The 25,211-nt window shown below is 33.4% G+C and overlaps 2 protein-coding genes and 2 non-coding genes across 4 annotated transcripts; 2 read left to right on the top strand and 2 right to left on the bottom strand.

Moving 5' to 3' along the window:
• The first annotated feature begins 10,461 nt into the window (after positions 1-10,461).
• LOC145270269 (uncharacterized) lies at positions 10,462-11,814 on the top strand. The gene has a single exon (XM_080125912.1). The coding sequence runs from the start codon at positions 10,462-10,464 to the stop codon at positions 11,812-11,814; it is 1,353 nt and encodes a 450-aa protein (XP_079982038.1).
• A 394-nt stretch (positions 11,815-12,208) lies between these two features.
• On the top strand, positions 12,209-13,678 carry LOC145270268 (ATP-dependent DNA helicase PIF1-like). The gene has a single exon (XM_080125911.1). The coding sequence runs from the start codon at positions 12,209-12,211 to the stop codon at positions 13,676-13,678; it is 1,470 nt and encodes a 489-aa protein (XP_079982037.1).
• Positions 13,679-17,197: 3,519 nt separating this feature from the next.
• On the bottom strand, positions 17,198-17,361 carry LOC145271596 (U1 spliceosomal RNA). Its single transcript, XR_013866004.1, has one exon. It is a non-coding gene; the product is annotated as a U1 spliceosomal RNA (small nuclear RNA).
• A 3,854-nt stretch (positions 17,362-21,215) lies between these two features.
• On the bottom strand, positions 21,216-21,373 carry LOC145271661 (U1 spliceosomal RNA). The gene has a single exon (XR_013866063.1). It is a non-coding gene; the product is annotated as a U1 spliceosomal RNA (small nuclear RNA).
• Between the last annotated feature and the right edge of the window lie 3,838 nt (positions 21,374-25,211).

The raw sequence follows: 25,211 nt of genomic DNA, 5'->3' as shown, positions 1-25,211 counted from the left end.
AAACAAAGGAAATCCAAAAAGATAAAATTTTAGGATAAAAAAAAACAACTTTTTATCTATTAAATTTATTTTAAAAGATATAAAATCAAAAATATTAGGATGAAAAAACAAAACTGTTTATCTATTAAATTTATTTTAAAAGATATAAAATCAAAAAAATTAGGATAAAAAACTGTTTATCTATTAAATTTATTTTAAAAGCTATAAAATCAAATATATTAGGATGAAAGAAAAACTGTTTATCTATTAAATTTATTTTAAAAGGTATAAAATCAAAAGTATTCGGATGAAAAAACAAAACTGTTTATCTATTAAATTTATTTTAAAAGATATAAAATCAAAAATATTAGGATGAAAAAACAAAACTGTTTATCTATTAATTTTTTTTTTAAATATAGAAAATAAAAAAATATTACCATGAAAAAACAAAACTGTTTATCTATTAAATTTATTTTAAAAGCTATAAAATCAAAAATATTAGGATGAAAAAACAAAACTGTTTATCTAGCCGCATGCCCGTTAAGTGTTTCACATAAAAACCTGTTTACATTGGTGATTGTAAAAAAGTGGGAAACAATATTTTACATTTAATTTAATTACTTACGGTGCCTCTATTTGTATGCCTCTCTCTCACATAGCATCCACTTATGTCTCAATGCTCTTTATTTGGTGTGAATGTAAATGGTTTATGAAGTAAATAACAATGTATTAGAAATATCTTATTAATAATTAACTATTTTAGTCAGCAGTTGTTACACTAACGTTTTTATATTTGAATCCAATAAAATATATATTAAAAAAATATATAACATTATCAGGATTGCATTACATTTAAAAAATATTTTAATTCTTTTAATAAGTTTTAGTTTGCAATTAGTTTGTCAAGTAACCTATCTCTATGAATGTCATTATATATATATATATATATATATATATATATATATATATATATATATATATATATATTACATTTTCACACCCAAACAAGGCACATTGCCACTTTGATGTACGGGGGCTACGATCAGGGACATAAGCTACAGGAGTACTATGTGGGAGTTGAACAGCAAAATGTCGGTTCATGTTACACTTGAACTTCTGCATGTCAGTACATTTGAGGAAGCAGGAACCTGGAAGGGAATTTCAAAATCTAGCGGTTCTGGAGAAGAAACTAATGGAGTAGAAGGCTCTCTTACATCAAGGGATCTCAACTGTGAAGAGGTGAGATTTTGCTGCTTGTTGGGTTTGTTGGGTTTTTTTTACGCCGAGGGGGTACCAGTGCTTGCAGTTCGTTGGAGCATTCACCGTTAAAGTACTTTTAGAACAGGTAGAGAGATGCTACATTTCGTCAAGTAAACTATCTCTATGAATGTCAATCTTAAAACATCATTTTAATCTTAAAACATCATCATCATCATTATCTTGCAGTCCGTCAGCCTTGAAGATGACTAGTTGGGGCCTCAGTGCTTTATCCTTTGGTACAGGACTTTCCACTTTGGCTCCTAACTTGCTTGTGCAGTTTAGGTGTAGTATCCGTTGCGCATCAGATAAGCATCTTCTGAACCTCAAATACTCATTTCCAGGCGAGCAAACCCGTGACAACTGGCAGCAGAGGAGGCCGCAGCTTCTGGCTGAAAGTAATCTCACTGATAGTCACCCTATCGTGTCCCCTACTAAGCCTTTTCTTTCTGTATATTATATGTATATATATTATATATTATATATATATTTATATATATTATATATATATATATTGACATATATATATATATTTATATATATATTATATATATATTTATATATACATTTATATATATATATTTATATATATATATAAATGTATATTTATATTTACATATATATTTATATATATATTTATATTTACATATATATTTATATTTACATATATATTTATATTTTTATATATATTTAAATATATTTTTATATTTACATATATATTTATATTTATATATATATATATTTATATATATAATTATATTTACATATATATTTTTATTTTTATATATATTTCTATATTTATATATATATAATTATATTTATATATATATTTATATTTGTATATATATTTATACAATATTATATATATAATATATATATATATAATATATATATTGTATATATATAATATTGTATATGTACGCGTGTTTCTCTTCTCAATATGACCTAACTCATAAAAATGCTCAACATCTTAAGGAGTTTTTCAGTGATAAAATGTCCGGTCATTTTTTTAACATGTCTTTTTTTAGGCGTCATATCCAATATTGACAACAAAAAATACTCATATGAATATTGAATTCCATTATTTTTTACAGGTGCTCCTGATCGAACCTTATTATCCAATTTAAACATTTGACTTTGAACAATTATTTTTTAATTTTATTGCAACAACTACAGTGACATCTGTTGGAAGATTCTCTTATACTGGGCAGTACTATCGAACGAATTTTTTAAATAGTTGTTAAAACATAACACATCTTTAAGGTAATATCAATGTTTATCAAGTATATGTTTAATGTTGACAACATTTTCTACAGTATCGGAGATCATAAAAAACTAAGAAAAGTATTTTAGAAAATTAACACACTGAAAATAAATTTTTGAAGCAGCAATTTCAAAATATATCCTGACATAAATATATAAGACTGCGCGTAAATGTTTGACATCTAATTGATGTATTTTAACTTGAAAATTGAAATAAAAAAGATAAGCAACTCATCTCAAGAATAACTGGAAGACCAAAATGTAATGTATTTTTACTTGTAAATTTTGTTCTTATGCATCAGATTTTGTTAAGTAACTCATCTTAATTGGAAGACCAAACTGTAATTAAATACAGATTGAAGCCATAAAGCGAACAACATCTATTCTAAAAAGAACCCTTGGATATAAATCAAGTGTAAGCTCAAGAAGGGATGCCCTTGATGTCTTAAAAGACTTTTCAAGTAAAATAATTAAAAAAAGAGAAAAGCCAAATTCTTGTGAATGTGAGGATATATTCTTGAATGTCAAGAATAAACATTACTGTGAAGCGTGTAAATATTTTTGTTAAAAAAAATCAGACTTCCTAAGACATATGAGAATTCACAAATGCCTCCTACATACTCCTCGGTTGTCTAAGGTCTCTCTTTACAGGGGTTTGCCAGAATAACTTCATATGCGGATCCTTAATAAGACATTTTAGAATTCACACTAAAGAAAAACCACATTCTTGTGAAGTGTGTGGATAATCGTGTTCATTTCGTGAGCCATATAAGAACGCATCCCAAGGAAAACACACATTCTTGGGATGTGTGTGGGCATTCTGGGAGGAGAAACGTAATCGCTCGAATACAAATTTAAATCATAAGAAAATAGAGTGTTAGCTCCAGGATGAAACCCCTTGATCTCTTTACACTTACTGAACTTAATTCTAAAAATAACACATTATTGTAAAGTGTGTGGATACTCTTCTTATAACAAATCACATTTAATGAGACATAAGAACTCACACTGGGGAAAAGCGATATTCTTGTGAAGTGTGTGAATATTCTTGTTCTGAAAAATCAAAGTTAGTGGGACATATGAGCACTCACACTGGGGAAAAGCCACATACTTGTGAAGTGTGTGAATATTCTTGTTCTGAAAAATCAAAGTTAGTGGGACATATGAGCACTCACACTGGTGAAAAGCCACATGCTTGTGAAGTGTGTAAGTATTCTTGTTTTAAAAAATCAGATTTAGTAAGACATATGAGAACTCACACTGGGGAAAAGCCACATACTTGTGAAGTATGTGGATATTGTTGTTCTCAAAAATCATATTTAGTGAGCCATATGAGAACTCACACTGGGGAAAAGCCACATACTTGTGAAGTGTGTGGATATTCTTGTTCTAAAAAATCAAATTTAGTGAAACATATGAGAACTCACACTGGAGAAAAGCCACATACTTGTGAAGTGTGTGGATATCGTTGTTCTGAAAAGTCAAGTTTAGTGAAACATATTAGAACTCACACTGGGGTAAAACCTAATACTTGTGAAGTGTGTGGATATTGTTGTTCTGAAAAATCAACTTTAGTGAAACATATGAGAACTCACACTGGGGAAAAGCCACATACTTGTGAAGTGTGTGGATATTGTTGTTCTGAAAAATCAACGTTAGTGATACATATGAGAATTCACACTGGAGAAAGGCCACATTCTTGTAAAGTGTGTGGATATTCTTGTTCTAAAAAATCACATTTAGTAAGTCATATGAGAACTCACACTGGGGAAAAGCCACATACTTGTGAAGTGTGTGGATATTCTAGTTCTGAAAAATCAATGTTAATGAAACACATGAGCACTCACACTGGTGAAAAGCCACATTCTTGTGAAGTGTGCCAGTATTCTTGTTCTAAAAAATCAGATTTAGTAAGACATATGAGAACTCACACTGGGGAAAAGCCACATTCTTGTAAAGTGTGTGATTATTCTTGTTCTCAAAAATCAAATTTAGAGAGCCATATGAGAACTCACACTGGGGAAAAGCCACATACTTGTGAAGTATGTGGATATTGTTGTTCTGAAAAATCAAATTTAGTGAAACATATGAGAACTCATACTGGAGAAAAGCCACATACTTGTGAAGTGTGTGGATATTGTTGTTCTGAAAAATCAACATTAGTGAACCATATGCGAACTCACACTGGGGTAAAGCCACATTCTTGTGAAGTGTGTGGACATTCTTTTTCTATAAAATCAAATTTAGTGAGTCATATGAAAACTCACACTGGGGAAAAGCCGCATATTTGTGAAGTGTGTGGATATTGTTGTTCTGAAAAATCAACCTTAGTGAAACATATGCAAACTCACACTGGGGTAAAGCCACATACGTGTGAAGTTTGTGAGTATTCTTGTTCTCAAAAATCACATTTAGTAAGACATATGAGAACTCATACTGGGGGAAAAAGGCATTGGAAGAGAAAAACATACATGCCAGAAGTTTAACTTTATGAAGAACAATGCTTTCTCAACAGATCAGATTTCCAGTATGATTAGAGATATGCGCTTAACGATTGAATATGACATCTGCCCAATAAGCAACCCCGTCCCTATTCCCAGTGATATTACACCAGAATCCCACTTAACCTCAACTACCCGACATGGCCTCTCAGACCTAACATTGAAAGAGGAGATGCGTTATAAAGGGCAATGCCCAATAAACAACAGTAACTCTCCTCAAGGCTCACCCCCGAAAATATCTCAACTAAAATATGGACAAAAACAATACCGCAATTCCCCACCTGTATACATAACACTGGATGCAAACCAGATGTAGCTGGAAGAAGAACTGGCTAACAGGATAGAAATGGCACGATGTCTAGCTGTTGGAGATCGACCCAGACTGGTGAAAATAAATTGTACCAAAGCCTTCAAGATCCTTGTTACGAAAGTGAATGATGCTCTCACAAAAATTGTCCCAACTAATGCGTCATTAACTAAAATAAACCATGCAACTTTTGGGGCAGCATGGTATATGCAGAGGAAACTTTTGCCCCACAATAATGAGAAAAATAGGGAGAATTTAAGGCCAAAACAAAAGAACCAGTCTGGAAAAGTAGGTTACAACAGAAAATCTTAAAACTCAGAAAGGAAACATCCCAGGTATCTGCCTTTCGGTTATGTGACAGCCCAGGGGAAAAATTAAAAAAGGAGATGAATAAACTTAAAACCGACTATTCACTTCATAACCAAGTGCAGCTAAGAGATAAGGTAGCAGAAAACCAAGATAAAATAAAAGCTTAAGCTGCACAAATAAAAAAATAAACAAAAGAAAATGGAGTCCAAGTCATTGAATAGGTTGTTTGACAAGAACCCAAGGATGGTATACAAAATTTAATTAAAGAAGAAATCAAGGTTAATTCGCCACCGTCACAGGAAGAAGTGGATTCATTCTGGAGGCCACTGTATGAGGACCTCAAACAACACCAAGAGGGGGAGAGGATACATACAATTAAAGAGTCTGTCAAGGGCAAACAAGATATGCCACCACTAAAAATCACGAAAGATTCTATAAGAAAAAAATCACCCACTTTAACAACTTTAAAAGCCCAGTAGTTGACAAGATTCCAAATTTCTGGCTTAAAAAACTCACAGCAATTCATGAACATTATGCGCAGGCATTTACTCATATTGTCAGTGGCGAGGAATATTCAACAAAGTGGTTAACTCTTGGCAAAACGACTCTGATACCCAAGACCCAAGAGACTCACTTGCCCAATAAATACAGGCCTATTTGCTGCCTCCCAACCACATACAAGTGGCTTACAGGAATGATTGCAGATGCAATCTATCAACACCTGACCGATGGCAAATACCTTGAAAAAGAAAAAAAAGGATGGACCAGGAACAAACTTGGTACAAAGGACCAACTTCTCTTCAACAAAACCATCCTCGAGGACTGCAAAAAGTGTCAAACTTACCTGTCAATAGCTTGGATAGACTATAAAAAGGCATTCGATTGTGTGCCTCACTCCTGGATACTGCGATGTTTGGAGATATATAATATCCATGAGAACATCAAGACATTCCTTAAAAAACAAATGACTATGTGGCAAAGATCAATTGCACTACACCACATGGAAGGGACAATACACACTTCAAATCTCAGTGTCCAATGAGTTATATTCCAAGGTGATAGTCTGTCACCACTGCTCTTCTGCCTTACTATTGACCCACTCAGAAAACTCCTCAAAAAATGTGATGTTGGGTACAATCTTAGTAGAAGAAGGAAAAAAGTAAAACTAAAACTCTATGCTTGTCTTGTCTCTCTGATAGAAAATGTAAAGACCTTCACAGAGGATGTCTGCATGGAGTTTGGATTTATCAAATGTGCCAAATGCACAATAAAAAAGGAGAAAAGACGACATCCGAAAATATTTGGTTCAATAATGGCTTTATTGAAGATCTAGGAGAGGATGCCACATATAAGTACCTCGGTATAGAGGAGAATGTAACTGTGGAGCATGAAAAAATGAGATATAAGGTGGAACAAGAATACACATCACGCCTTAAAAAGATCCTCAAATCTGAATTAAGCCCCCAAAACAAAATAACTGCCATAGATCAACTTGCAATCCCTGTCATCTCATATGGGTTGGGTATTATTAATTGGCCGCAATGCAATATCAATAGGTTAGATAGAAAAACCAGGAAACTCCTAACCTTACATAAAATAATATATCGAAAACAATGTATGGTCAGGATATACCTATCACGAAAAGAGGTTGGCCCCAGTCTCACTGAAATAAACCATGCATATCGAGCCACCATAGTAAGCATGGGGAAGTATATTAAAAGCTCAACAGATATGTCAATAGAAATAGTGAGGGACCACCATGAACGCCTACCTAACAAACCTCAGTCACAAAGCTTGCTAAAAACTTAGGGGGTGGCATACTGGAAAATACTGCCAAGGTATATGATGAACCGGCAACACAGATTGCAAGAAAAAAGAGAAAAAAATATACCGAAATCGAGATAGACACAAGAAAACAAGGATGGAAACAACATAAAAGAGCAGGAAAGTTCCTAGAGGAGCTTAAATAGGAATATATAGACGAAGATGATTCACTCCAATGGCTCAAGAGCGGGAGACTTCCATTTGATGAAGAAAGATTCATTGTAGCCAGTTAATTCCAGGGCTTACTCACAAATGCATTAAAAAAATGGCGGGATTATAAAAAATGTCCAATGCAGGTTTTGCGATGCAGCAATTGAGAGCCCAAGCCACCTAATGTCTGCATATCCAATCTTATTGGCAGATGGCCTTTACACTGTCTGTCACAACAAAGTATTAAGTACTTCCATTGAAAGATTTGTGGAGAGATGCAACTTGGCAGAGCAACAAACCTCTAGAAACATGAACCACCACCGATAACATCAACTGGAAAAGTGACAGTGTTCTATGGCAAAGACATACAGGCGGGCAGATACATAAAACACAAAGCTATCAAATCAGATATTGTAATATGGAACAAGTCCGAATAAACTGCGCTTATTATCGATTCCACAGTCCCAAATTATTTTGGCCTTAATAGAGCCAAACAGGAAAAGATAACAAAATATCAGGACCTAAAAAATGATCTAAAAACAACAAGGTATATGAAAGAAACATTATACCGGTTGTGATAAGAGCGACTGGATTAATAAAAAAAGAATCTATATATTAATACACTTGTAACTATCTATCTATGTGTGTCACACTTTCCGGCATATTTGATTGGTTGAGAAGATTTTATTCTGGAATAGCGGATTACACATTAAACGAACGCTCAAGGCAGAGCAGGGTTGCCAGGTTGGCTAATGTAAATTACACGGTTTTTTGTTTCTTTTGTTTCTCTCTCTCTCTTTCTCTCTCTCTTTTTCTCTCTCTCTCTCTCTCCCTAGAAGTTGTTGACTTACAAATATAAACATTTAGTAAATAACTGTGGAAACAGATTATAAAATATTTTTAATTAACGAAGACTCTCTCTTTCTCTCTCTCTATCTATCTATATATCTATCTATCTATCTATCAATCTACTCTGCCTTGAGCGTTCGTTTAATGTGTAATCCGTAGATAGATAGATAGACAGATATAGAGAAAGAGAGATAAAAAGAGAGTCTTCGTTAATTAAAAATATTTTAAACTCTGTTTCCACAGTTATTTACTAGGGAGAGAGAGAAAAACAAAATAAACAAAAAACCGTGATTAGCCTTTGTTTGATGTGTATTCCGCTAATCCAGGAACAAAACATGAAATATTTTTATAAAAATATATGTTTAAGCCTACAACATTATTTGTTGAGAAGATTTTATTCTGGATTAGCGGATTACACATTATACGAACGATCAAGGCAGAGAAACATTTAGTAAATAACTGGAAACAGATTTTAAAATATTTTTAATTAACGAAGACTCTCTTTCTCTCTCTCTCTGTCTATCTATCTATCTATCTATCTACTCTGCCTTGAGCGTTCGTTTAATGTGTAATCCGTAGATAGATATATAGACAGATATAGAGAAAGATAGATAAAGAGCGAGTCTTCGTTAATTAAAAATATTTTAAACTCTGTTTCCACAGTTATTTACTAGGGAGAGAGAGAAAAACAAAATAAACAAAAAAAACCGTGATTAGCCTTCATTTGATGTGTATTCCGCTAATCCAGGAACGAAACATAAAATAGTTTTATAAAAATATATGTTTACTCCTACAACATTAAATTGCATGAAAAAAAAAACTTTCCGGCATATTTGATTGGTTGAGAAGATTTTATTCTGGAATAGCGGATTACACATTAAACGAACGCTCAAGGCAGAGATCAGGGTTGCCAGGTTAGCTAATGTAAATTTCACGGTTTTTTGTTTCTTTTGTTTTTCTCTCTTTCCCTAGAAGTTGTTGACTTACAAATATAAACATTTAGTAAATAACTGTTGAAACAGATTATAAAATATTTTTAATTAACGAAGACTCTCTCTTTCTCTCTCTTTCTCTCTCTCTGTCTATCTATCTATCTATCTACTCTGCCTTGAGCGTTCGTTTAATGTGTAATCCGTAGATAGATAGATAGATAGATAGATAGACAGAGATAGAGAAAGAGAGAATCTTCGTTAATTAAAAATATTTTAAAATCAGTTTCCACAGTTATTTACTAGGGAGAGAGAGAAAAACAAAAGAAACAAAAAACCGTGAAATTTACATTAGCCTTCGTTTTATGTGTATTCCGCTAATCCAGGAACGAAACATAAAGTATTTTTCTAAAAATATATGTTTACTCCACCAACTACTACTGATTGCTGTTAGATATAAACAAATCCAAGAGGGGAGAGAGGGGGGAGATAGAGGAGTGAGATGGGGAAGAGAGATAGAGGGGAAAGATAGATGGGGGAGGGAAGAGAAAAAAAGAAAAAGTATTTTGGCCATCAGATTTTCTGTTTGGCTTTTTTTTTCAAGTTCGGCCCTTTTCTGTACGCACGCTCAAGGCAGAGAGAGAGAGATAGAGAGAGAGAGAGAGAGAGAGAGAGAAACGCGGTCTTCGTTAATTTAAAATATTTTAAAATCTGTTTACACAGTTACTTACTAAATGTTTATATTTGAAAGTCAACAACTTCAATATAGTCAATTTTCCATTAATTTTCAATTTGGCTTTTTGTTAGCCTTTTTTACTTCAAAAATGTGCCTGCGCTTTTAAATTTGGCCTTCTTTGCTTTTTTTTCTGAAAAATTTGTCTACAAATAATTATTATCGTCTGCCAACCCAGGCAGAGAGAGAGAAAAAAAAGAACGCTCAAGGGAGAGAGAGAGAAAAAAGAAAGAAAATTCATTTATTATTGACAGATTAAACACAGACCGTTTGGCCCATCTAGAGCAATGGATGAGAGAACACAGCAAAGAAGAGCAGCAAGAGAGAAATAGAGATCACGTAAGGAGAAATAATATGAATATGGAAGAAAGACAGCAATTTCTAGAAATCAGAGATGGCTTTAGTGCTTTGCATCGAGCTGGAAAATTATTGCAACAATATATTGTTGACGCTTATGTGAAGGTGGAGGGATGCCGTCTGAACTTCATTCAAAATAACCAAGCACAATTAAGAGTGGCACTTTATTCGGGTCTCATGAATCACCTAGGAAGACAGAATGAGCATGAAGAGGCAGGTGTTCCAGTCATTTTGCCCTCTACATTCACAGGAAGTCCGAGAAACATGCAACAAGCATATCAAGATGTCATGGCGATCGTCTGCAAATTTGGAAAACCAGATATTTTCTTGACATACACATGTAACCCAACGTGTCGAGAAATCACAGAGAACCTTGGCTCGCATGAAACAACACAAAACAGGCCAGATTTAGTTGCACGAGTTTATAACATGCACTTAAAGGAACTTATGATTGATATCAAGGATAGACATATATTTGGTGTTCCAGTTGCTCATATCTATGTCATTGAATTTCAAACGCGCGGTCTACCACATTGCCACCTTTTGTTAATGCTGCGAGAAGACAAACTGAGGACAAGAGAACAAATTGATGAGATGGTTTGTGCTGAAATACCTTCATTAGACTACCCAGAGTTGAGAGAATGCGTGAGAACATTGATGATCCATGGTCCATGTGGAATATCAAATCCTAATTCTGTGTACATGGTTGATGGAACATGTGAGAAAAAATTTCCAAAAGATTTCCTTGAAGAAACGAATACAAATGTATCCGGATATCCAGTGTACAGACGGAGAAACAATGGAGAAAAGGTACAAGTTGGCACTCATGAGGTTGACAACAGATTCGTTGTCCCATACAATAAGTATCTACTGGAAAAATACCGTGCCCATATTAATGTTGAAGTGTGTTCCTCGGTGAAAAGCGTAAAATATTTATTCAAATATATATATAAAGGCCACGATTGTGTAAACATGGAAATCAGACATGTTTTAGATAATAATGAGCCCACTGGAATACATGAACACAATGAAGTTAAACAGTTTTTGTCATGTAGATATGTGTCTCCTCCAGAGGGCTTTCGGAGATTGTCAGAGTTGAAAATGCATGCTCAATCCCACACTGTTTATCGCTTGGCTGTACATTTGCCTGATGAGCAGCATGTTTACTATAGAGAAGGGAATCAAAGACAGGCGGCAGCAAGAGCAGAAGAACGTGACACACAATTGACAGCTTGGTTCAAACTCAATCAAACAGATGAGAATGCAAGAAATCTTTTCTATTGTTCTGTACCTGAGCATTATGTCTTCAACAAACAACAAAGTGGACACGGCGAATTAGATTCAGCAACATTTTAACCAGAATGTACTCTGCAAGTCCTCGAAATGAAGAAAAATTTTATTTGAGGATGTTGCTCCTTCATGTCCCCATGTCAGCAATTTGAAGACAATCGATGGTCAAGAAATGGCCACCTTCAAAGACGCATGCATCAGACTGCGCCTGGTTGAGAATGACAATGCATTGCAGGAAGCTTTGACAGAAGCAGCAGCTCATCAGATGCTACAACAACTATTATCCATGTTTTTCATGATGTGCGTCTTCAACCAGCCCGTGAATGCTCTGCATTTATGGAATGAGAATAAGCATTTTATGATCGAAGATCTGTTGCTTAGATATGATAACATAACTGCTGAAAATGTTGCTCTCCACTTTCTGAATACCTTATTCATGGAAAATGGCATGAATTGCAACATGTTTGGTCTGCCTGAACCAGTTGGAGATCATCCTGGACATGAAGGAGATGTGGGAAACTCTAACATAGATGTGACTTCTCTTAATATTGAACAGAGGCAGATATTCAATGCTGTGGTTGCAAGTGCCTTCTCTGTTGAGCAAGGTGAGCAAACAGAAAATAGATTGTTTTATGTGGATGCACCCGGTGGTTCAGGAAAAACCTATCTTTTCAACAAGTTATATGAATACCTTAACGCTAACAACATTAAGACAAACACTTCTGCTTGGACTGGTATTGCTGCAACACTGCTGAAATGCGGCAAAACTTTGCACAGTATATTCAAGCTTCCGGTTCCCCTAAGTGTCTGCCATGTGCCACCGAACTCTGAGCAAGGACACTTTCTGATGCAAGTTAAAGTCTTCATTATTGATGAAGATTCTATGATCCCATGCTATGCGCTGAAAGCCATTGATAAATGCTTGAAAGATATAATGAACACCCACACTGCATTTGGTGGTAAAGTAATCTTACTTAGAGGCGACTTCAGACAAGTACTTCCGGTTGTCCCGAGAGCTCCTCCTGTTGCTGTGCTAGATGTGTGCCTCAAACTCTCAGACTTATGGCACAGCTTTCATCACATGAGCCTCACACAGAACATGAGAGCAAATTCAAATGAACAGGAGTTTTCAAGATGGCTTCTGCAAATGGGCAATGGATCACTCCAGAGTTCTCTTGATGAAGTGGCTCCAGATGTTATTGACATTCCTGAAATGTGCACATGTAATGCCTCTTTGATATCGGAGGTGTTTGACAACTGTACGGCTGAAAAGATGAAAGCAAGAGTAATCCTATCTCCAAAGAATTCTGAATGCTTAGCGGTCAATGAGGACATTTTGAGAATGTTGCCAACAGAAAATAAAACGTACCTCAGCACTGATTCTGTAAGTTGCGATAATGACGAGGAAGCACAAAATTATCCAATGGAATTCATTAATTCTCTCACTCCATCTGGCATGCCTCCTCATAGGTTAAATTTGAAAATTGGAGCAATAATTATGCTACTGAGAAACCTCTCCATAACTCAGGGACTGTGTAACGGCACTCGACTAGAGGTCATTCAGCTTCAAGAGCACAGCATCAAGGCATCAATAATCAGCAGTTCACACGCTCATAAGAGAGTACTTATCCCAAGGATAAAACTTAAACCTAGCGATGCCAATATTCCTTTTGTTCTTCATCGCACTCAGTTCCCAGTTCGCCTCTCATACTCAATGACAATAAATAAAGCTCAAGGTAGGACTTTTGATAGAGTTGGCATATATTTACCAAAGCCATGCTTTACTCATGGCCAGCTTTATGTAGCGTTCTCAAGAGCAAGAGCAATGAAGACTGTGAGAGTTAAAGTCCAACATCTTAATGATTCCATGCATGGCCACAGAAGAGGAATCACATTTACACGAAATATCGTATACACAGAAGTCATCTAAAATTGTCCATGTGTTTGGGTTCCCTGAGGCAATCTGAATAGTGGACGAAATAGTGGGAGAAAAAAAACAGATGTAATGACAGTTTATAATTTATAAGCGTTGACATTTGAAATGTATTTTAAGTAATCAAGCATATGCATCTAAACATCAAGAACATATTCTGGGATAGTTTTGGTTAGGTTCAACGTTAGGTTCAAATATTTTTGAACAAAATGCACAGGTTTAACCCATTACTGTGCGAAATTAACAATAAAATGTTTTAAAATCTCTAAGTCTCCATTATATAATAAGTATATGATAAATAAGCTAAAAATTAAATAAACATATTTATAAAACATAATTGAGGATGTATTTATTGAGAATATTTGGAGCACTAATATCGTGATTTTGGTATATACATATTTACATACATTTTACCTACCGTTCTCTTCATTTACTATTTAAAAAAAAAATAGTACACAGGGTGAATTCGTCGGCCAGGGCAGTAAAGGGTTAATGTAAATGTTTCAAGGTACGGATATGTGATGGGATAATGTGTATGTGAAAAAAAAAGAAAAGAAAACGTGAAATTTTCACGGGTCCAGCTAGTTATTATTATTATTATTATGATGATGATGATGATGATGATGATGATGATATTTTTGAAGATTGAACATTTCATTATAATTTGGATTTGTCAAACTACTGTTAACATCCAAGATGAGAACTGTAGTCAGAATAATCGCAGATTTACCGTGTAGTTGTACAAATAGCCTCGAACCAAATAATCACTAAAAGGGACTCTTAAAGGTCAACACCGGTATCGAGCAGAAGTTTGTTTACATGTTTCACAAAGTTTAAATGGTTAAAATATAATCACGTAATTATTGAAAATGTGATCATGTAGCAGTATCAGAATTTTTTGTGAAAATAGCGAATAATTCCACCCCATCTTTCCAAGCTTATAACTCCTCGAAAAATGCAATTCAAGCCCTAATTTTTTTTTCAATTAAAGGAGCAAGGACCAAGATTTCATTAAAAAAAAAAAAAAAAAAAAAAAAACGTGTTTTTTTTTTAAAAAGGTTTTAAACTTCGGACTTTACAGGTAAAATTCGACGAGAACACGATGTCCGTTTTTTTTTAAATTTGAATATATTATGTATTGACCTTTTCTCTTCAATTTGTGAGTAAATAATTATGTACTTATCCGAGTCGAAATTAATTATTATTAGACATTTACAAAATTGGAGGCGTGAATTATTCGACCCCCTGTCTTTCCAAGCTTATAACTCCTCGAAAAATGTAATTCAAGCCCTAATTTTTTTTTCAATTAAAGGAGCAAGGACCAAGGTTCCATTAAAAAAAAAAAAAAGAAAAAAGAAAAAACAAATAACGTGGTTTAAAAAAAGGTTTTAAACTTCAAACTTTACAGGTAAAATTCTACAAGAACACGATGTCCGTTTTTTTTTAAATTTGAATATATTATGTATTGACCTTTTCTCTTCAATTTGTGAGTAAATAATTATGTACTTATCCGGGACTAAATTAAGTATTTTCTTTGTAATAGACACTGGGGGGGGGGAACCGTGAATAATAAAAAAAAAACGTTTGTCTAAAATATTATATTCGGTTTATTGGAAAGAACATAAAATTTCACATTGACCCTGAAAATATCGTAAAAATAGAATCAATAGAAAAATTTTGATAGATTTTTAAAATTTTAAAATTTAAAAATATTGAGTTTAAAAATTGAAAAATATTGAGTTCGGAAAATTCATTACTGTTTAAAAAAAAAATATATATTTTTATTACTTTTAAAACAACTGTAATAGTTTATTTTGGAAGTATAATCCATAAAGAAAATAAATAACCCACTTTTAACAGAGAAATTACGAGATTTTTATATTGTATTCGCAGTTTCGTGTTAGGGGTGTCAAAAATTCCTACAAAAATTCTGGATTAAAATTTAATTTTTTTTTTAACCACGGTGTTTAACAGATTTTAAAAATCATGAAAGATGAAGTTTTAAAATGATTAAACGTGTTTTATTTTATAATTTAAAATGAAAAACATTGAACAATAAAAATAACATTTTCAGTACTTATGTATTATTGGTACTGTGCTGAAATGATAATGTTATTTCATTGAAAGCCATTCTTAACATGGGGAGGGTGTTTTGTAACTATTCTGTGCTTCCACCATACAATTAAAAAAGAAAAAAAGATATCGTTAAACTTTAATTTAACCTGAAAAACTATTTTAAAATAACGCGGTACCAAAAATGCACAACCAACAAATTTTGGTTTAATTTTACAATAGATATTTTTCTCGGATGCATGTGACGGCAAATGGTACCGCGCTATTTTTATATAGTTTTTATTTTTTCAGTTTAAATTCAAGTTTCACGATTTTTTTATTATAAAAAGTTGTAATGTGGAAGCATAAATTAGTTAGAAAACACCCTCACCTCCGTATATTAAGAATGGTTTTCAAAATAATAACTATTATTTCAGCTCGGCACCAAAAATACATAAGTACCTAATATTTTATTTTTATTGCTCAATGTTTTTTTCATTTTAAATTATAAAATAAAATGTGTACTCGTACAGTTTATTAAAGACATTAAAAATGAAAATATCGAGAAAATAAAAAAAGGTTATATTGTACGTATCTATTATGGAATGAAGTTCTCTGGAAAAACTTTCACTTAATTTGGTCAAGTAGTTTTTTTTTTAAAGCAAAAAAACAAACAATTTGTTATGAGAATCAAAAGGTAGCCGTGTTTCGATTTTTAAGATTCGAAGGGAGGTATCGGCACTTTAAACTGAGTTATCTCCCCGTGACGTATTCTAACAATCCAAACACGGCCATCTTCAGCGCGCTGTCATATTAACATGTTTCCCCGCTGTAAAAAAAAAAATAATAATAAGTAACTTCTCTGAATTTTTTTTTCAGAGAACTTCAGTCCAAAACGGATACGTACAATATAACCTTTTTTCGAGATTTTCATTTTTTAATGTGTTGATTAAACTGTACAAGTACCAATAAAAGATATTTAATCATTTTTATAATTGTGGTAACGAAAAATACCTGTGCACATCATTCAACTTTGTTTGGATGACCAATTTTCGAGGTGATGGGTGGGATACAATCAATAGACACACTAATTCTGCGGTAGTTTTCCAGAGCTTTTCATTCATCAATCAATATCGAAAGAAGACACCATCAGTTGTTGAAGGCGACAGCTCGGCGGATTTCTTACGCTTACGAGATTGATATGTTCAGAACAAACGTTGGTAATGTATACACGCAGATTAGATTATATCAGAACGTTGCAATTGAAGTGGATGATAAACTGGTCGAGAGAATTGACCTTTTTGTGGCGTGTATAGAGACGGGCGATTGGGAAAACAGAAACAAGGACGTCCTTACACACGTCTGTGAAAGCCGAGGACATACAGACAGGAGGTAGCTGGGAATTAAAGTAGTTTTCTGCTCAGAAGGAGAAACATAGTGGAATTTCTGATTTTGATTATATTATCGGGGTGAGCGCGGACGCAGACCCCACACTTAGAAATAACGCGTCCGAGTCGTCCACATTTGAGACGATCGCAAAGGTTAACCCAACCGCAGTGCAATGGAAGGGCCTCACTTTGAAGGACCGACCTAAATGATCATCATTGACCTCTACGCCAGGTAAGTTTATTTAGTGCTTGGTCCCGGGCCTGGCATTATCTACTGTCAGACCCTTATTTGGGGTTCAAGACACTTAGGCATGAAGCCAGTAGGGGGAGGTGGGGGTCGAGGGCCAATCTACACTACTTAGCCAGGTCTTTTAAAGACTTTATTAAGTTTCCCTACACTAAGACACTATCACCATAATACCTCATTCTTACAATGGGATTTATCTACTTAAAATCTCCCCAGCGTATGTGTCGGTTTTATGTAGAAACTGAAAAAATGAATATTTACATGTTTTTAACACAACAAAAATTATATATACAAAAAAGATTTTGTTTTTATTATTAATTTCAAATTTAAATGAGGGATGAGATGATGTGGAGGGGGGGCAAGCTAAGATACACCCAAAAAAGAAAGAAAAAGAAAACAACAAAACAAAATGCCTATGGGGCGGGTTAATAAGGGATCCTTCCAACCTACTTCTAAATATGTTCCACATAATTCTCACCAATATTAGTATATCACAACATTTTATTCACCAATAACAAAATTCATAACAAAAATATTACTATCATGTAAACTTACAAACACTTTCACAAGATACCTTAATTCTTAAAGAAACTTATATTTTACTGTAATATTCAATGTCAACGTCGTTTACATGTTAACAGCATGAATTCACAATCTTTTCAATGAGAACCAATCCAAACGAAATTTTTTACACTAAAAAAATCTAATCTATAAATTTTAATATAATCTTAACATTAAAATAAGTTTATTTAATTTTGTTTTTGTAATCCAATAAAATAGGATAATAATAGTATGATTTAAAAAATATCTTTAAAATATTTTATTCAATGTGATATTTAGATTTTTGTTAAAAAATATGATTAGTTTTGTAAAACTTGTGTGATTTCTAAGAAAATAATAATTTAATTCGAAGTTGATCGAATTAAGTTTGTTTTAAAACATCTGATCACGAAAACTATTTTTATGCATTTCTTTGTTTTAAGATAAAAAAAAAAAAAAAAAACTATTATATCGTTGGAGAATTCCGTTTTAATTTCTATGTTTCATCCAATATGTAATATTTTAAAATATGCATTTCAGATTTTAGAGTGGGGATCACTTTCCTATATAATTTAATGTAAAATTAGCACTCATTTTATGACCAGTTAGCAGTCGATGATAATTGTAATCGTTCGCAGTTTCAAATTTTCCTTGAAGGGAAGTAGACGGATTTTACTTTTTAATAGACATTTCAAAATGAGAGGCGTGAATTATTCGACCCCCTATCTTTCTAAGCTTATAACTCCTCGAAAAATGTAATTCAAGCCCTAATTTTTTTTTCAATTAAAGGAGCAAGGACCAAGGTTTCATTAAAAAGAAAAAGACAAAAAAGAAACAATGTGTTCTTATAAAATAAGGTTTTAAACTTCGGACTTTACAGGTAAATTTCTAAAAAAGCGATTTTTTTGTTTTAAATTTGAATATATTATTTATTGACCTTTTCTCTTCAATTTGTGATATATAAAACTCCACGACATAAATTAATTATTTACTTTTTAAGAGAAAGTTGAAAATGGGTGACACTTGGGGGGGCGTGAATTAAAAAAAAAACGTTTGTCTAAAATATTATATTCAGTTCATTGGAAAGAACATAAAATTTCACATTGACCCTGAAAATATCGTAAAAATAGAATCAATAGAAACATTTTGATAGATTTTTAAAATTTAAAAATTGAAAAATATTGAGTTTAAAAATTGAAAAATATTAAGTTCGGAAAATTCATTACTGTTTTTTTTTTTTTTAATATTTTTATTACGTTTAAAACAACTGTAATAGTTTATTTTGGAAGTATAATCCATAAAGAAAATAAATAACCCACTTTTAACAGAGAAATTACGAGATTTTTATATTGTATTCGCAGTTTCGTGTTAGGGGTGTCAAAAATTCCTACAAAAATTCTGATACTGCTAGTACTGCGTTATTTTTATATAGTTTTTGTTTTTTTTTCAGTTTAAATTCAAGTTTCACAATTTTTTTAAAAAGTTGTAGTGTGGAAGCATAAATTAGTTACAAAACACCCTCACCTCCTCATATTAAGAATGGTTTTCAAAATAATAACGTTATTATTTCAGCTCAGCACCAAAAATACATAAGTACACAAAATTTCATTTTTATTGCTCAATGTCTTTTCATTTTAAATTATAAAATAAAATGGGAACTTGTACATTTTAATAAAGACATTAAAAATGAAAATAGCGAGAAAAAAAGAAGGTTATAGTGTACGTATCCATTATGGAATGAAGTTCTCTGGAAAAACTTTCACTTAATTTGGTCAAGTAGTTTTTTTAAGCAAAAAAACCCAACAATTTGTTATGATACAATACCAATTTTTAAGAAGAAAAGCTATTATTTAAGATGTGAAGGATGTATCGGCACTTTAGACTGAGTTATCTCCCCGTGGCGTGTTCTAAAAGTCCAAACACGGCCATCTTCAGCGCGCTGTCATATTAACATGTTTTTCCGCTGTAAAAAAAAAAAAAACTTCTCCAAATTTTTTTTTTCAGAGAACTGTTACATAAGGGAGGGAGAAGAAGAGGATTGGACTTGGACACTTTACTTGAGACACTTTACTTTACTGGTACCCTGGTGATGACGTGTCCATTTTACTAATGAAGAGAAGAAGTTTACGACGATGAGAGAGAGAGATATTACAAGTGTTAAGAGACGAGAGAACGGGACCCAAGATCCCTTAAACCGTTTGTCTAGTGGTTAGGACGTTTGTTGTATATTTATGTGTTTGAATTAAAGAAGTTCATACCTGGTCCCGCTGCTCTGGGAGAGTCTTCATCTGGGTGGAGCTCTCTTGCTGTTTTCGCCGGAATACACAAGATGAAGACAGATGTTGGGTTTTCAACCTTTTATTCTCCCAGGCATGATCTGCAGATGCTGCCATCGATGGTCTCCACTGTGGGTACTTACCACGCCCCACGTCTGGGGCGCGCATCTCCCCCCTTACTTAGGAGAGAACCATTTTAGACTTCTGCTCGGCTCGCCTTTTTCTGAGAGACTCAACGTTTCACCAACCTTGCCACGTAGCATCACATGACATCCGGTTAGATGAAACGTCACTTCCTGCAACGTGGATTAACTACAAAAATATCTCTCTGACCTCCTCCCACCCTCTCCATCTCTCTCTCGATCTACTATCTAATAGAGACACAGAGAGAGAGAAGATAGAGAGAGAGAGAGAGAGAGAGAGAGAGAGAGAGAGAGAGGAGAGATGCTCTTTAACAGAACTTCAGTCCATAACGGATACGTACAATATAACCTTTTTACGATATTTTCATTTTTTTAATGTGTGGATTAAACTGTACAAGTACCAATAAAAGATATTTAATCATTTTCATAATTTTCGTAACGAAAAATACCTGTGCACATCATTCAACTTTGTTTGGATGCCCAATTTTCGAGGTGATGGGTGGGGTTCAATCAATAGACACACTAATTCTGCGGTAGTTTTCCAGAGCTTTTCATTCATCAATCAATATCGAAAGAAGACACCATCAGTTGTTGAAGGCGACAGCTCGGCGGATTTCTTACGCTTACGAGATTGATATGTTCACAGCAAACGTTGGTAATGTATACATGCAGATTAGATTATATCAGAACGTTGCAATTGAAGTGGATGATAAACTGGTCGAGAGAATTGACCTTTTTGTGGCGTGTATAGAAACGGGCGATTGAGAAAACAGAAACAAGGACGTCCTTACACACGTCTGAGAAAGCCGAGGACATACAGACAGGAATTAAAGTAGTTTTCTGCTTCGAATGAGACGTAGGGTAGAATTTCTGATTTTGATTATATTATCGGGGTGAGCGCGTACGCAGACCCCACACTTAGAAATGGCACGTTCAAGTCGTCCACATTTGAGACGATCGCAAAGGTCAACCCAACCGCAATGGATGGGCCTCACTCTGGGGGAACGACCTTTATGATCACCGTTACCCTTACGTAAGGTAAGGGTATTTATTTTCTCCCTCACCGTGCAAATTAGGCACAAGGCCGATTTTTAATGTGAGGAGTGAAGGGGAAATGGGGACCAACTCCCCGGGGAGTAGGGGAGCTGGATAGTGACAATTGGTATGAAGGGTTGCCCGTCTTGCTGTATTTTGCTTGACACTTGTTGCCCAGGCCCCAAAGAGCCCGGGCCTGACTTACGTCAGGTGAGTATGAAATTTTAAGGCCGTACCCATCCACTAGTGTTTTTAATAAAGAAATTCATAACAAAAAAATTTACTATCATTTAAACTTACAAACATTTTCACAAAATACCTTAATTCTTAAATATACTTATATTTTACCGTAATATTCAATGTCAAGGTCGTTAACATGTTAATAACATAAATTCATAATCTTTTCAATGAGAACCAATCCAAACGAATAAAAACTTGTAGAATTCAAACCAAATCACAAAACCAAAAACAACCACATTTTTATTGAATCAAATCAAACAGTTTTGTCTTTGTTTAATTATATCGAAGTAGGTTGAAACAAAGAGAAATTAAACATTACGATCTGAAGAGTTGTCTAACCTTACCTGAGCGGCATTTAAAAATGCCAATAAATTCTATTTTTTTTTTTTATACGTTAATCTCATGAAATAGTTTTTGATTAATATAAATTAAAGTTACTTAAGGCAATATTTACTGCAAGGCTGCGTAATTGTTCCGACAGATAGAAAGGCAGCACCTAAACAAGTGTAGTCGAGTCTAGCGCACGCGCACGACGTCATCGTCATCGTGGTCGTCGTCAGGGGGAGGGGCACTTCCTTGGTTTGGTTGGACAGTTATTTTAGGCGACCCACGCTGATAATTAATGTGAATGATATTAAATGTGTTTTTTATTTGTGACGACAGAAGGAACACAGGTATGTGAACTGCGTGCACACATATTAATATCGTTTATGCAGAGGAAGACAACTCCATTTTATGTAATAACGATAAAAGATACATATTAACTCCATTTTATGTAAAAAGAAAAAAAAGACACATATTAATATCATTTATTATTTTTTAATGTAATATGAAAAAAGACATTAATATCATTTATTATTTTTCTTATTTTTATTGTAATAAAAACAACGTCATTAAGCATTTCTGTTACTACTGTTTTCGGGTAAACTTACAACACATAACCACTCCAACGTCCCATGTTAAGAACGACATTCGGAATAGACACCCCTAACCTTCCCATGTTAAGAACGGCTTTCAGATTAAACGCCCACAACCTTTTCAGCATACCCGAAAACCTATCAAGTTGACATGTAGAATGTGAACAATGAATGTAAAAATGATTAGAATTTAAAACGAAACGAATTTTAAATTCTCTTTTTCCTTTTACAAGAACCGTAAAAGTGCGCATTCACCGCAAGTTTTACCATTATTTATTATTTTTAATGTTAGAAAAAAATAAACGCCAACTGCTTGGAGCATTTCTGTTGATCTCATGAAATAGTTTTTAATTAATATAAATTGAAGTTTTTAAGGCAATCTCCTATAATATATCGATAATATAGCATAGTTCCTTTTTTTAGGCGAACCACGCTTTTTTTACACAAGATCATTATGCAGAGGGATACAACTCCATATTACTAAGAGATTCGTTCATTTTTCATCTCATAATTTAAGACGTCACTCCTAACGATATTTTTTATTAAATCAAAACATAAAAAAATAAGCTGAGACGATTTTTTTTAATCTAACAATATATATACAAAATAACATTATTAAAACAAAATGTAGTTTTTATGCGACTATTAAGAGAATCGTTTTTGTTTTCATATCACAGTTTTTTTTCGACTACATTACAAAAAAATGAAAATGCAACAATAATCGTAGAGGAATTATTTTTTCGGGTTTGTATTACTGTACACATAGATTCAAAAAGTTGTCAAAAAAACAAATATATAACAAATAAATGTTATCAAAGGCAAGATAAGTTACTTTCTACAAAACTGGATATTTTTTCGTATTTTTATTCAATGTAACATGTTTATTCAGCTCGAAAAACATGCAGTGTTTTCCGATGTATTGGAAAATTAAAAATGGCGTCCGACTCTCTCTTAAACACGGTGTTCGGGAAAAGGTGTTATAAATAATAAACTAGACAAAATACTGTTAGAAATTCGCTCAATATATATTACCGTGACATAGTTTGACATATATTCGGCCGCCATTTTGAATTGTCCAATACATCGGTAAACACTGCATGTTTTTCGAGCTGAATAAATATGTTACATTGAATAAAAACACAAAAAATATATCCAGTTTGGTAGAAAAGTAACTTATCTTGCCTTTGATAACTTTTATTTGTTATATTTGTTTTTTGACAACTTTTTCGAATCTATGTGTACAGTAATACAAACACATTTTTTCATCTCATAATTTAGGATGCTAAAACCAACGATATTTTTATTAAGTCAAAACATTTAAAAAAAAAAACTGCATCATTTTTTTTATGTAACAAAGTTGATAACCTTACTGTTGGAAACTCGCTAAATATATGTTACCGTGACATAAGCTGACATATATTCGGTGTTTTCTTTTTAACAGTATTTTGTATAGTTTTTCTTTAACTCCTTTTCCCAAACTTATCGTGTCAAAGATTTAAAAAAATTCGTAAAATGGTAAAATTTTACATTAAGGCCCGTCTCACGTTCGTATATAACGAAATATTTGTTTGTAGATTTTGGTGTGCTAAAAACGAATCTGAAAACCGTTTCCGTCGCAAAAAAAAAAAATAGTTTTCATAATATGAAGAAATTATTTTTTCGAAAAGCGGGTGGTCACTTTTCCATGTAAATTTAACTTAAAATAAGTATCCACTTTCTGTCCACCTGAGAGGGGGGCATTTTAGTGTTTATTGGCTAAAAGGTTTCGAATTTTTTTTTTTCATCTTTCAATAAAGACACGAGGAAATTAAAAAAATAAAGAAAAATCGGTATTTTTTTACTTTAAGGTTCGTCTCACATTTGTATAGAAAAAAAAAAGTTTTTTGTAGTTTTCGGTGTGCTTTAAAAGAATATGGTAACCGTTTCCGTCGCAAATTTACCGTTTGTATGGTATTAACTGGGACTATTTTCCATTTCACAGCCCATCCTTCGTTTACGCTACGCACGATCATAAACGAAGGCTGTTAAATATGCACTCGCGTACCAAACTGCCTTGTCACAGTGTAGTATTGGCGAAAATTTTAAATTAGACGAAAAACAAGTAGGTTTCCAAATATGAAGCCATGTAATTCTATGTTATCACGGCTGGCCATTTTTGTACGCGTAAGCGCGCGCACATATCCTATAAGGATAATCAAGAAACTGTATTCCGTGAATGAAATAAAGAGATAAATGTGTACTGCACATTTAAATAAAAGAAGGAAAGTTTATTAACGTATTTATAGGGAGACAATGTGTAGTGTTTATCGTGTTCAGTCGAGGGAGGATCCCTCTTCTCGTATATCCGGTGACCAATGTGTGCAATTAAAGGGACATAACTCCCAGAAGAGTTACCTTCCCTGAAACAATATATAAGGTAAATAAAAGAGCGTTTGATCAAGTCACACGGCGAGCAGTTGATTGTAAAGTATTGATTTGTGTCCTTTTCTATTCTCTACCATATTCACATCCGGGAGCCGGTGCATCATTTTACAACATTAACCTACTTCTCTATCAAAGAAGGTGTTAATGCATGGGAGGATGGCACAAACCATGCAAAATAAAGCTTCTCTTGAACTAGTTACAATGATGATAACGTAAAACATGGCTGAAATGAACAAACAAATTAAAACAGGTACTACACTTTCATCGT

This window comes from Euprymna scolopes, chromosome 46 (assembly GCF_053919585.1).
Source record: "Euprymna scolopes isolate OS-2025 chromosome 46, ASM5391958v1, whole genome shotgun sequence".
Lineage (NCBI taxonomy): Eukaryota > Metazoa > Mollusca > Cephalopoda > Sepiida > Sepiolidae > Euprymna > Euprymna scolopes.
Note: the sequence above shows the minus strand (reverse complement) of the source record. Positions and strands in the feature narration are given on the sequence as shown.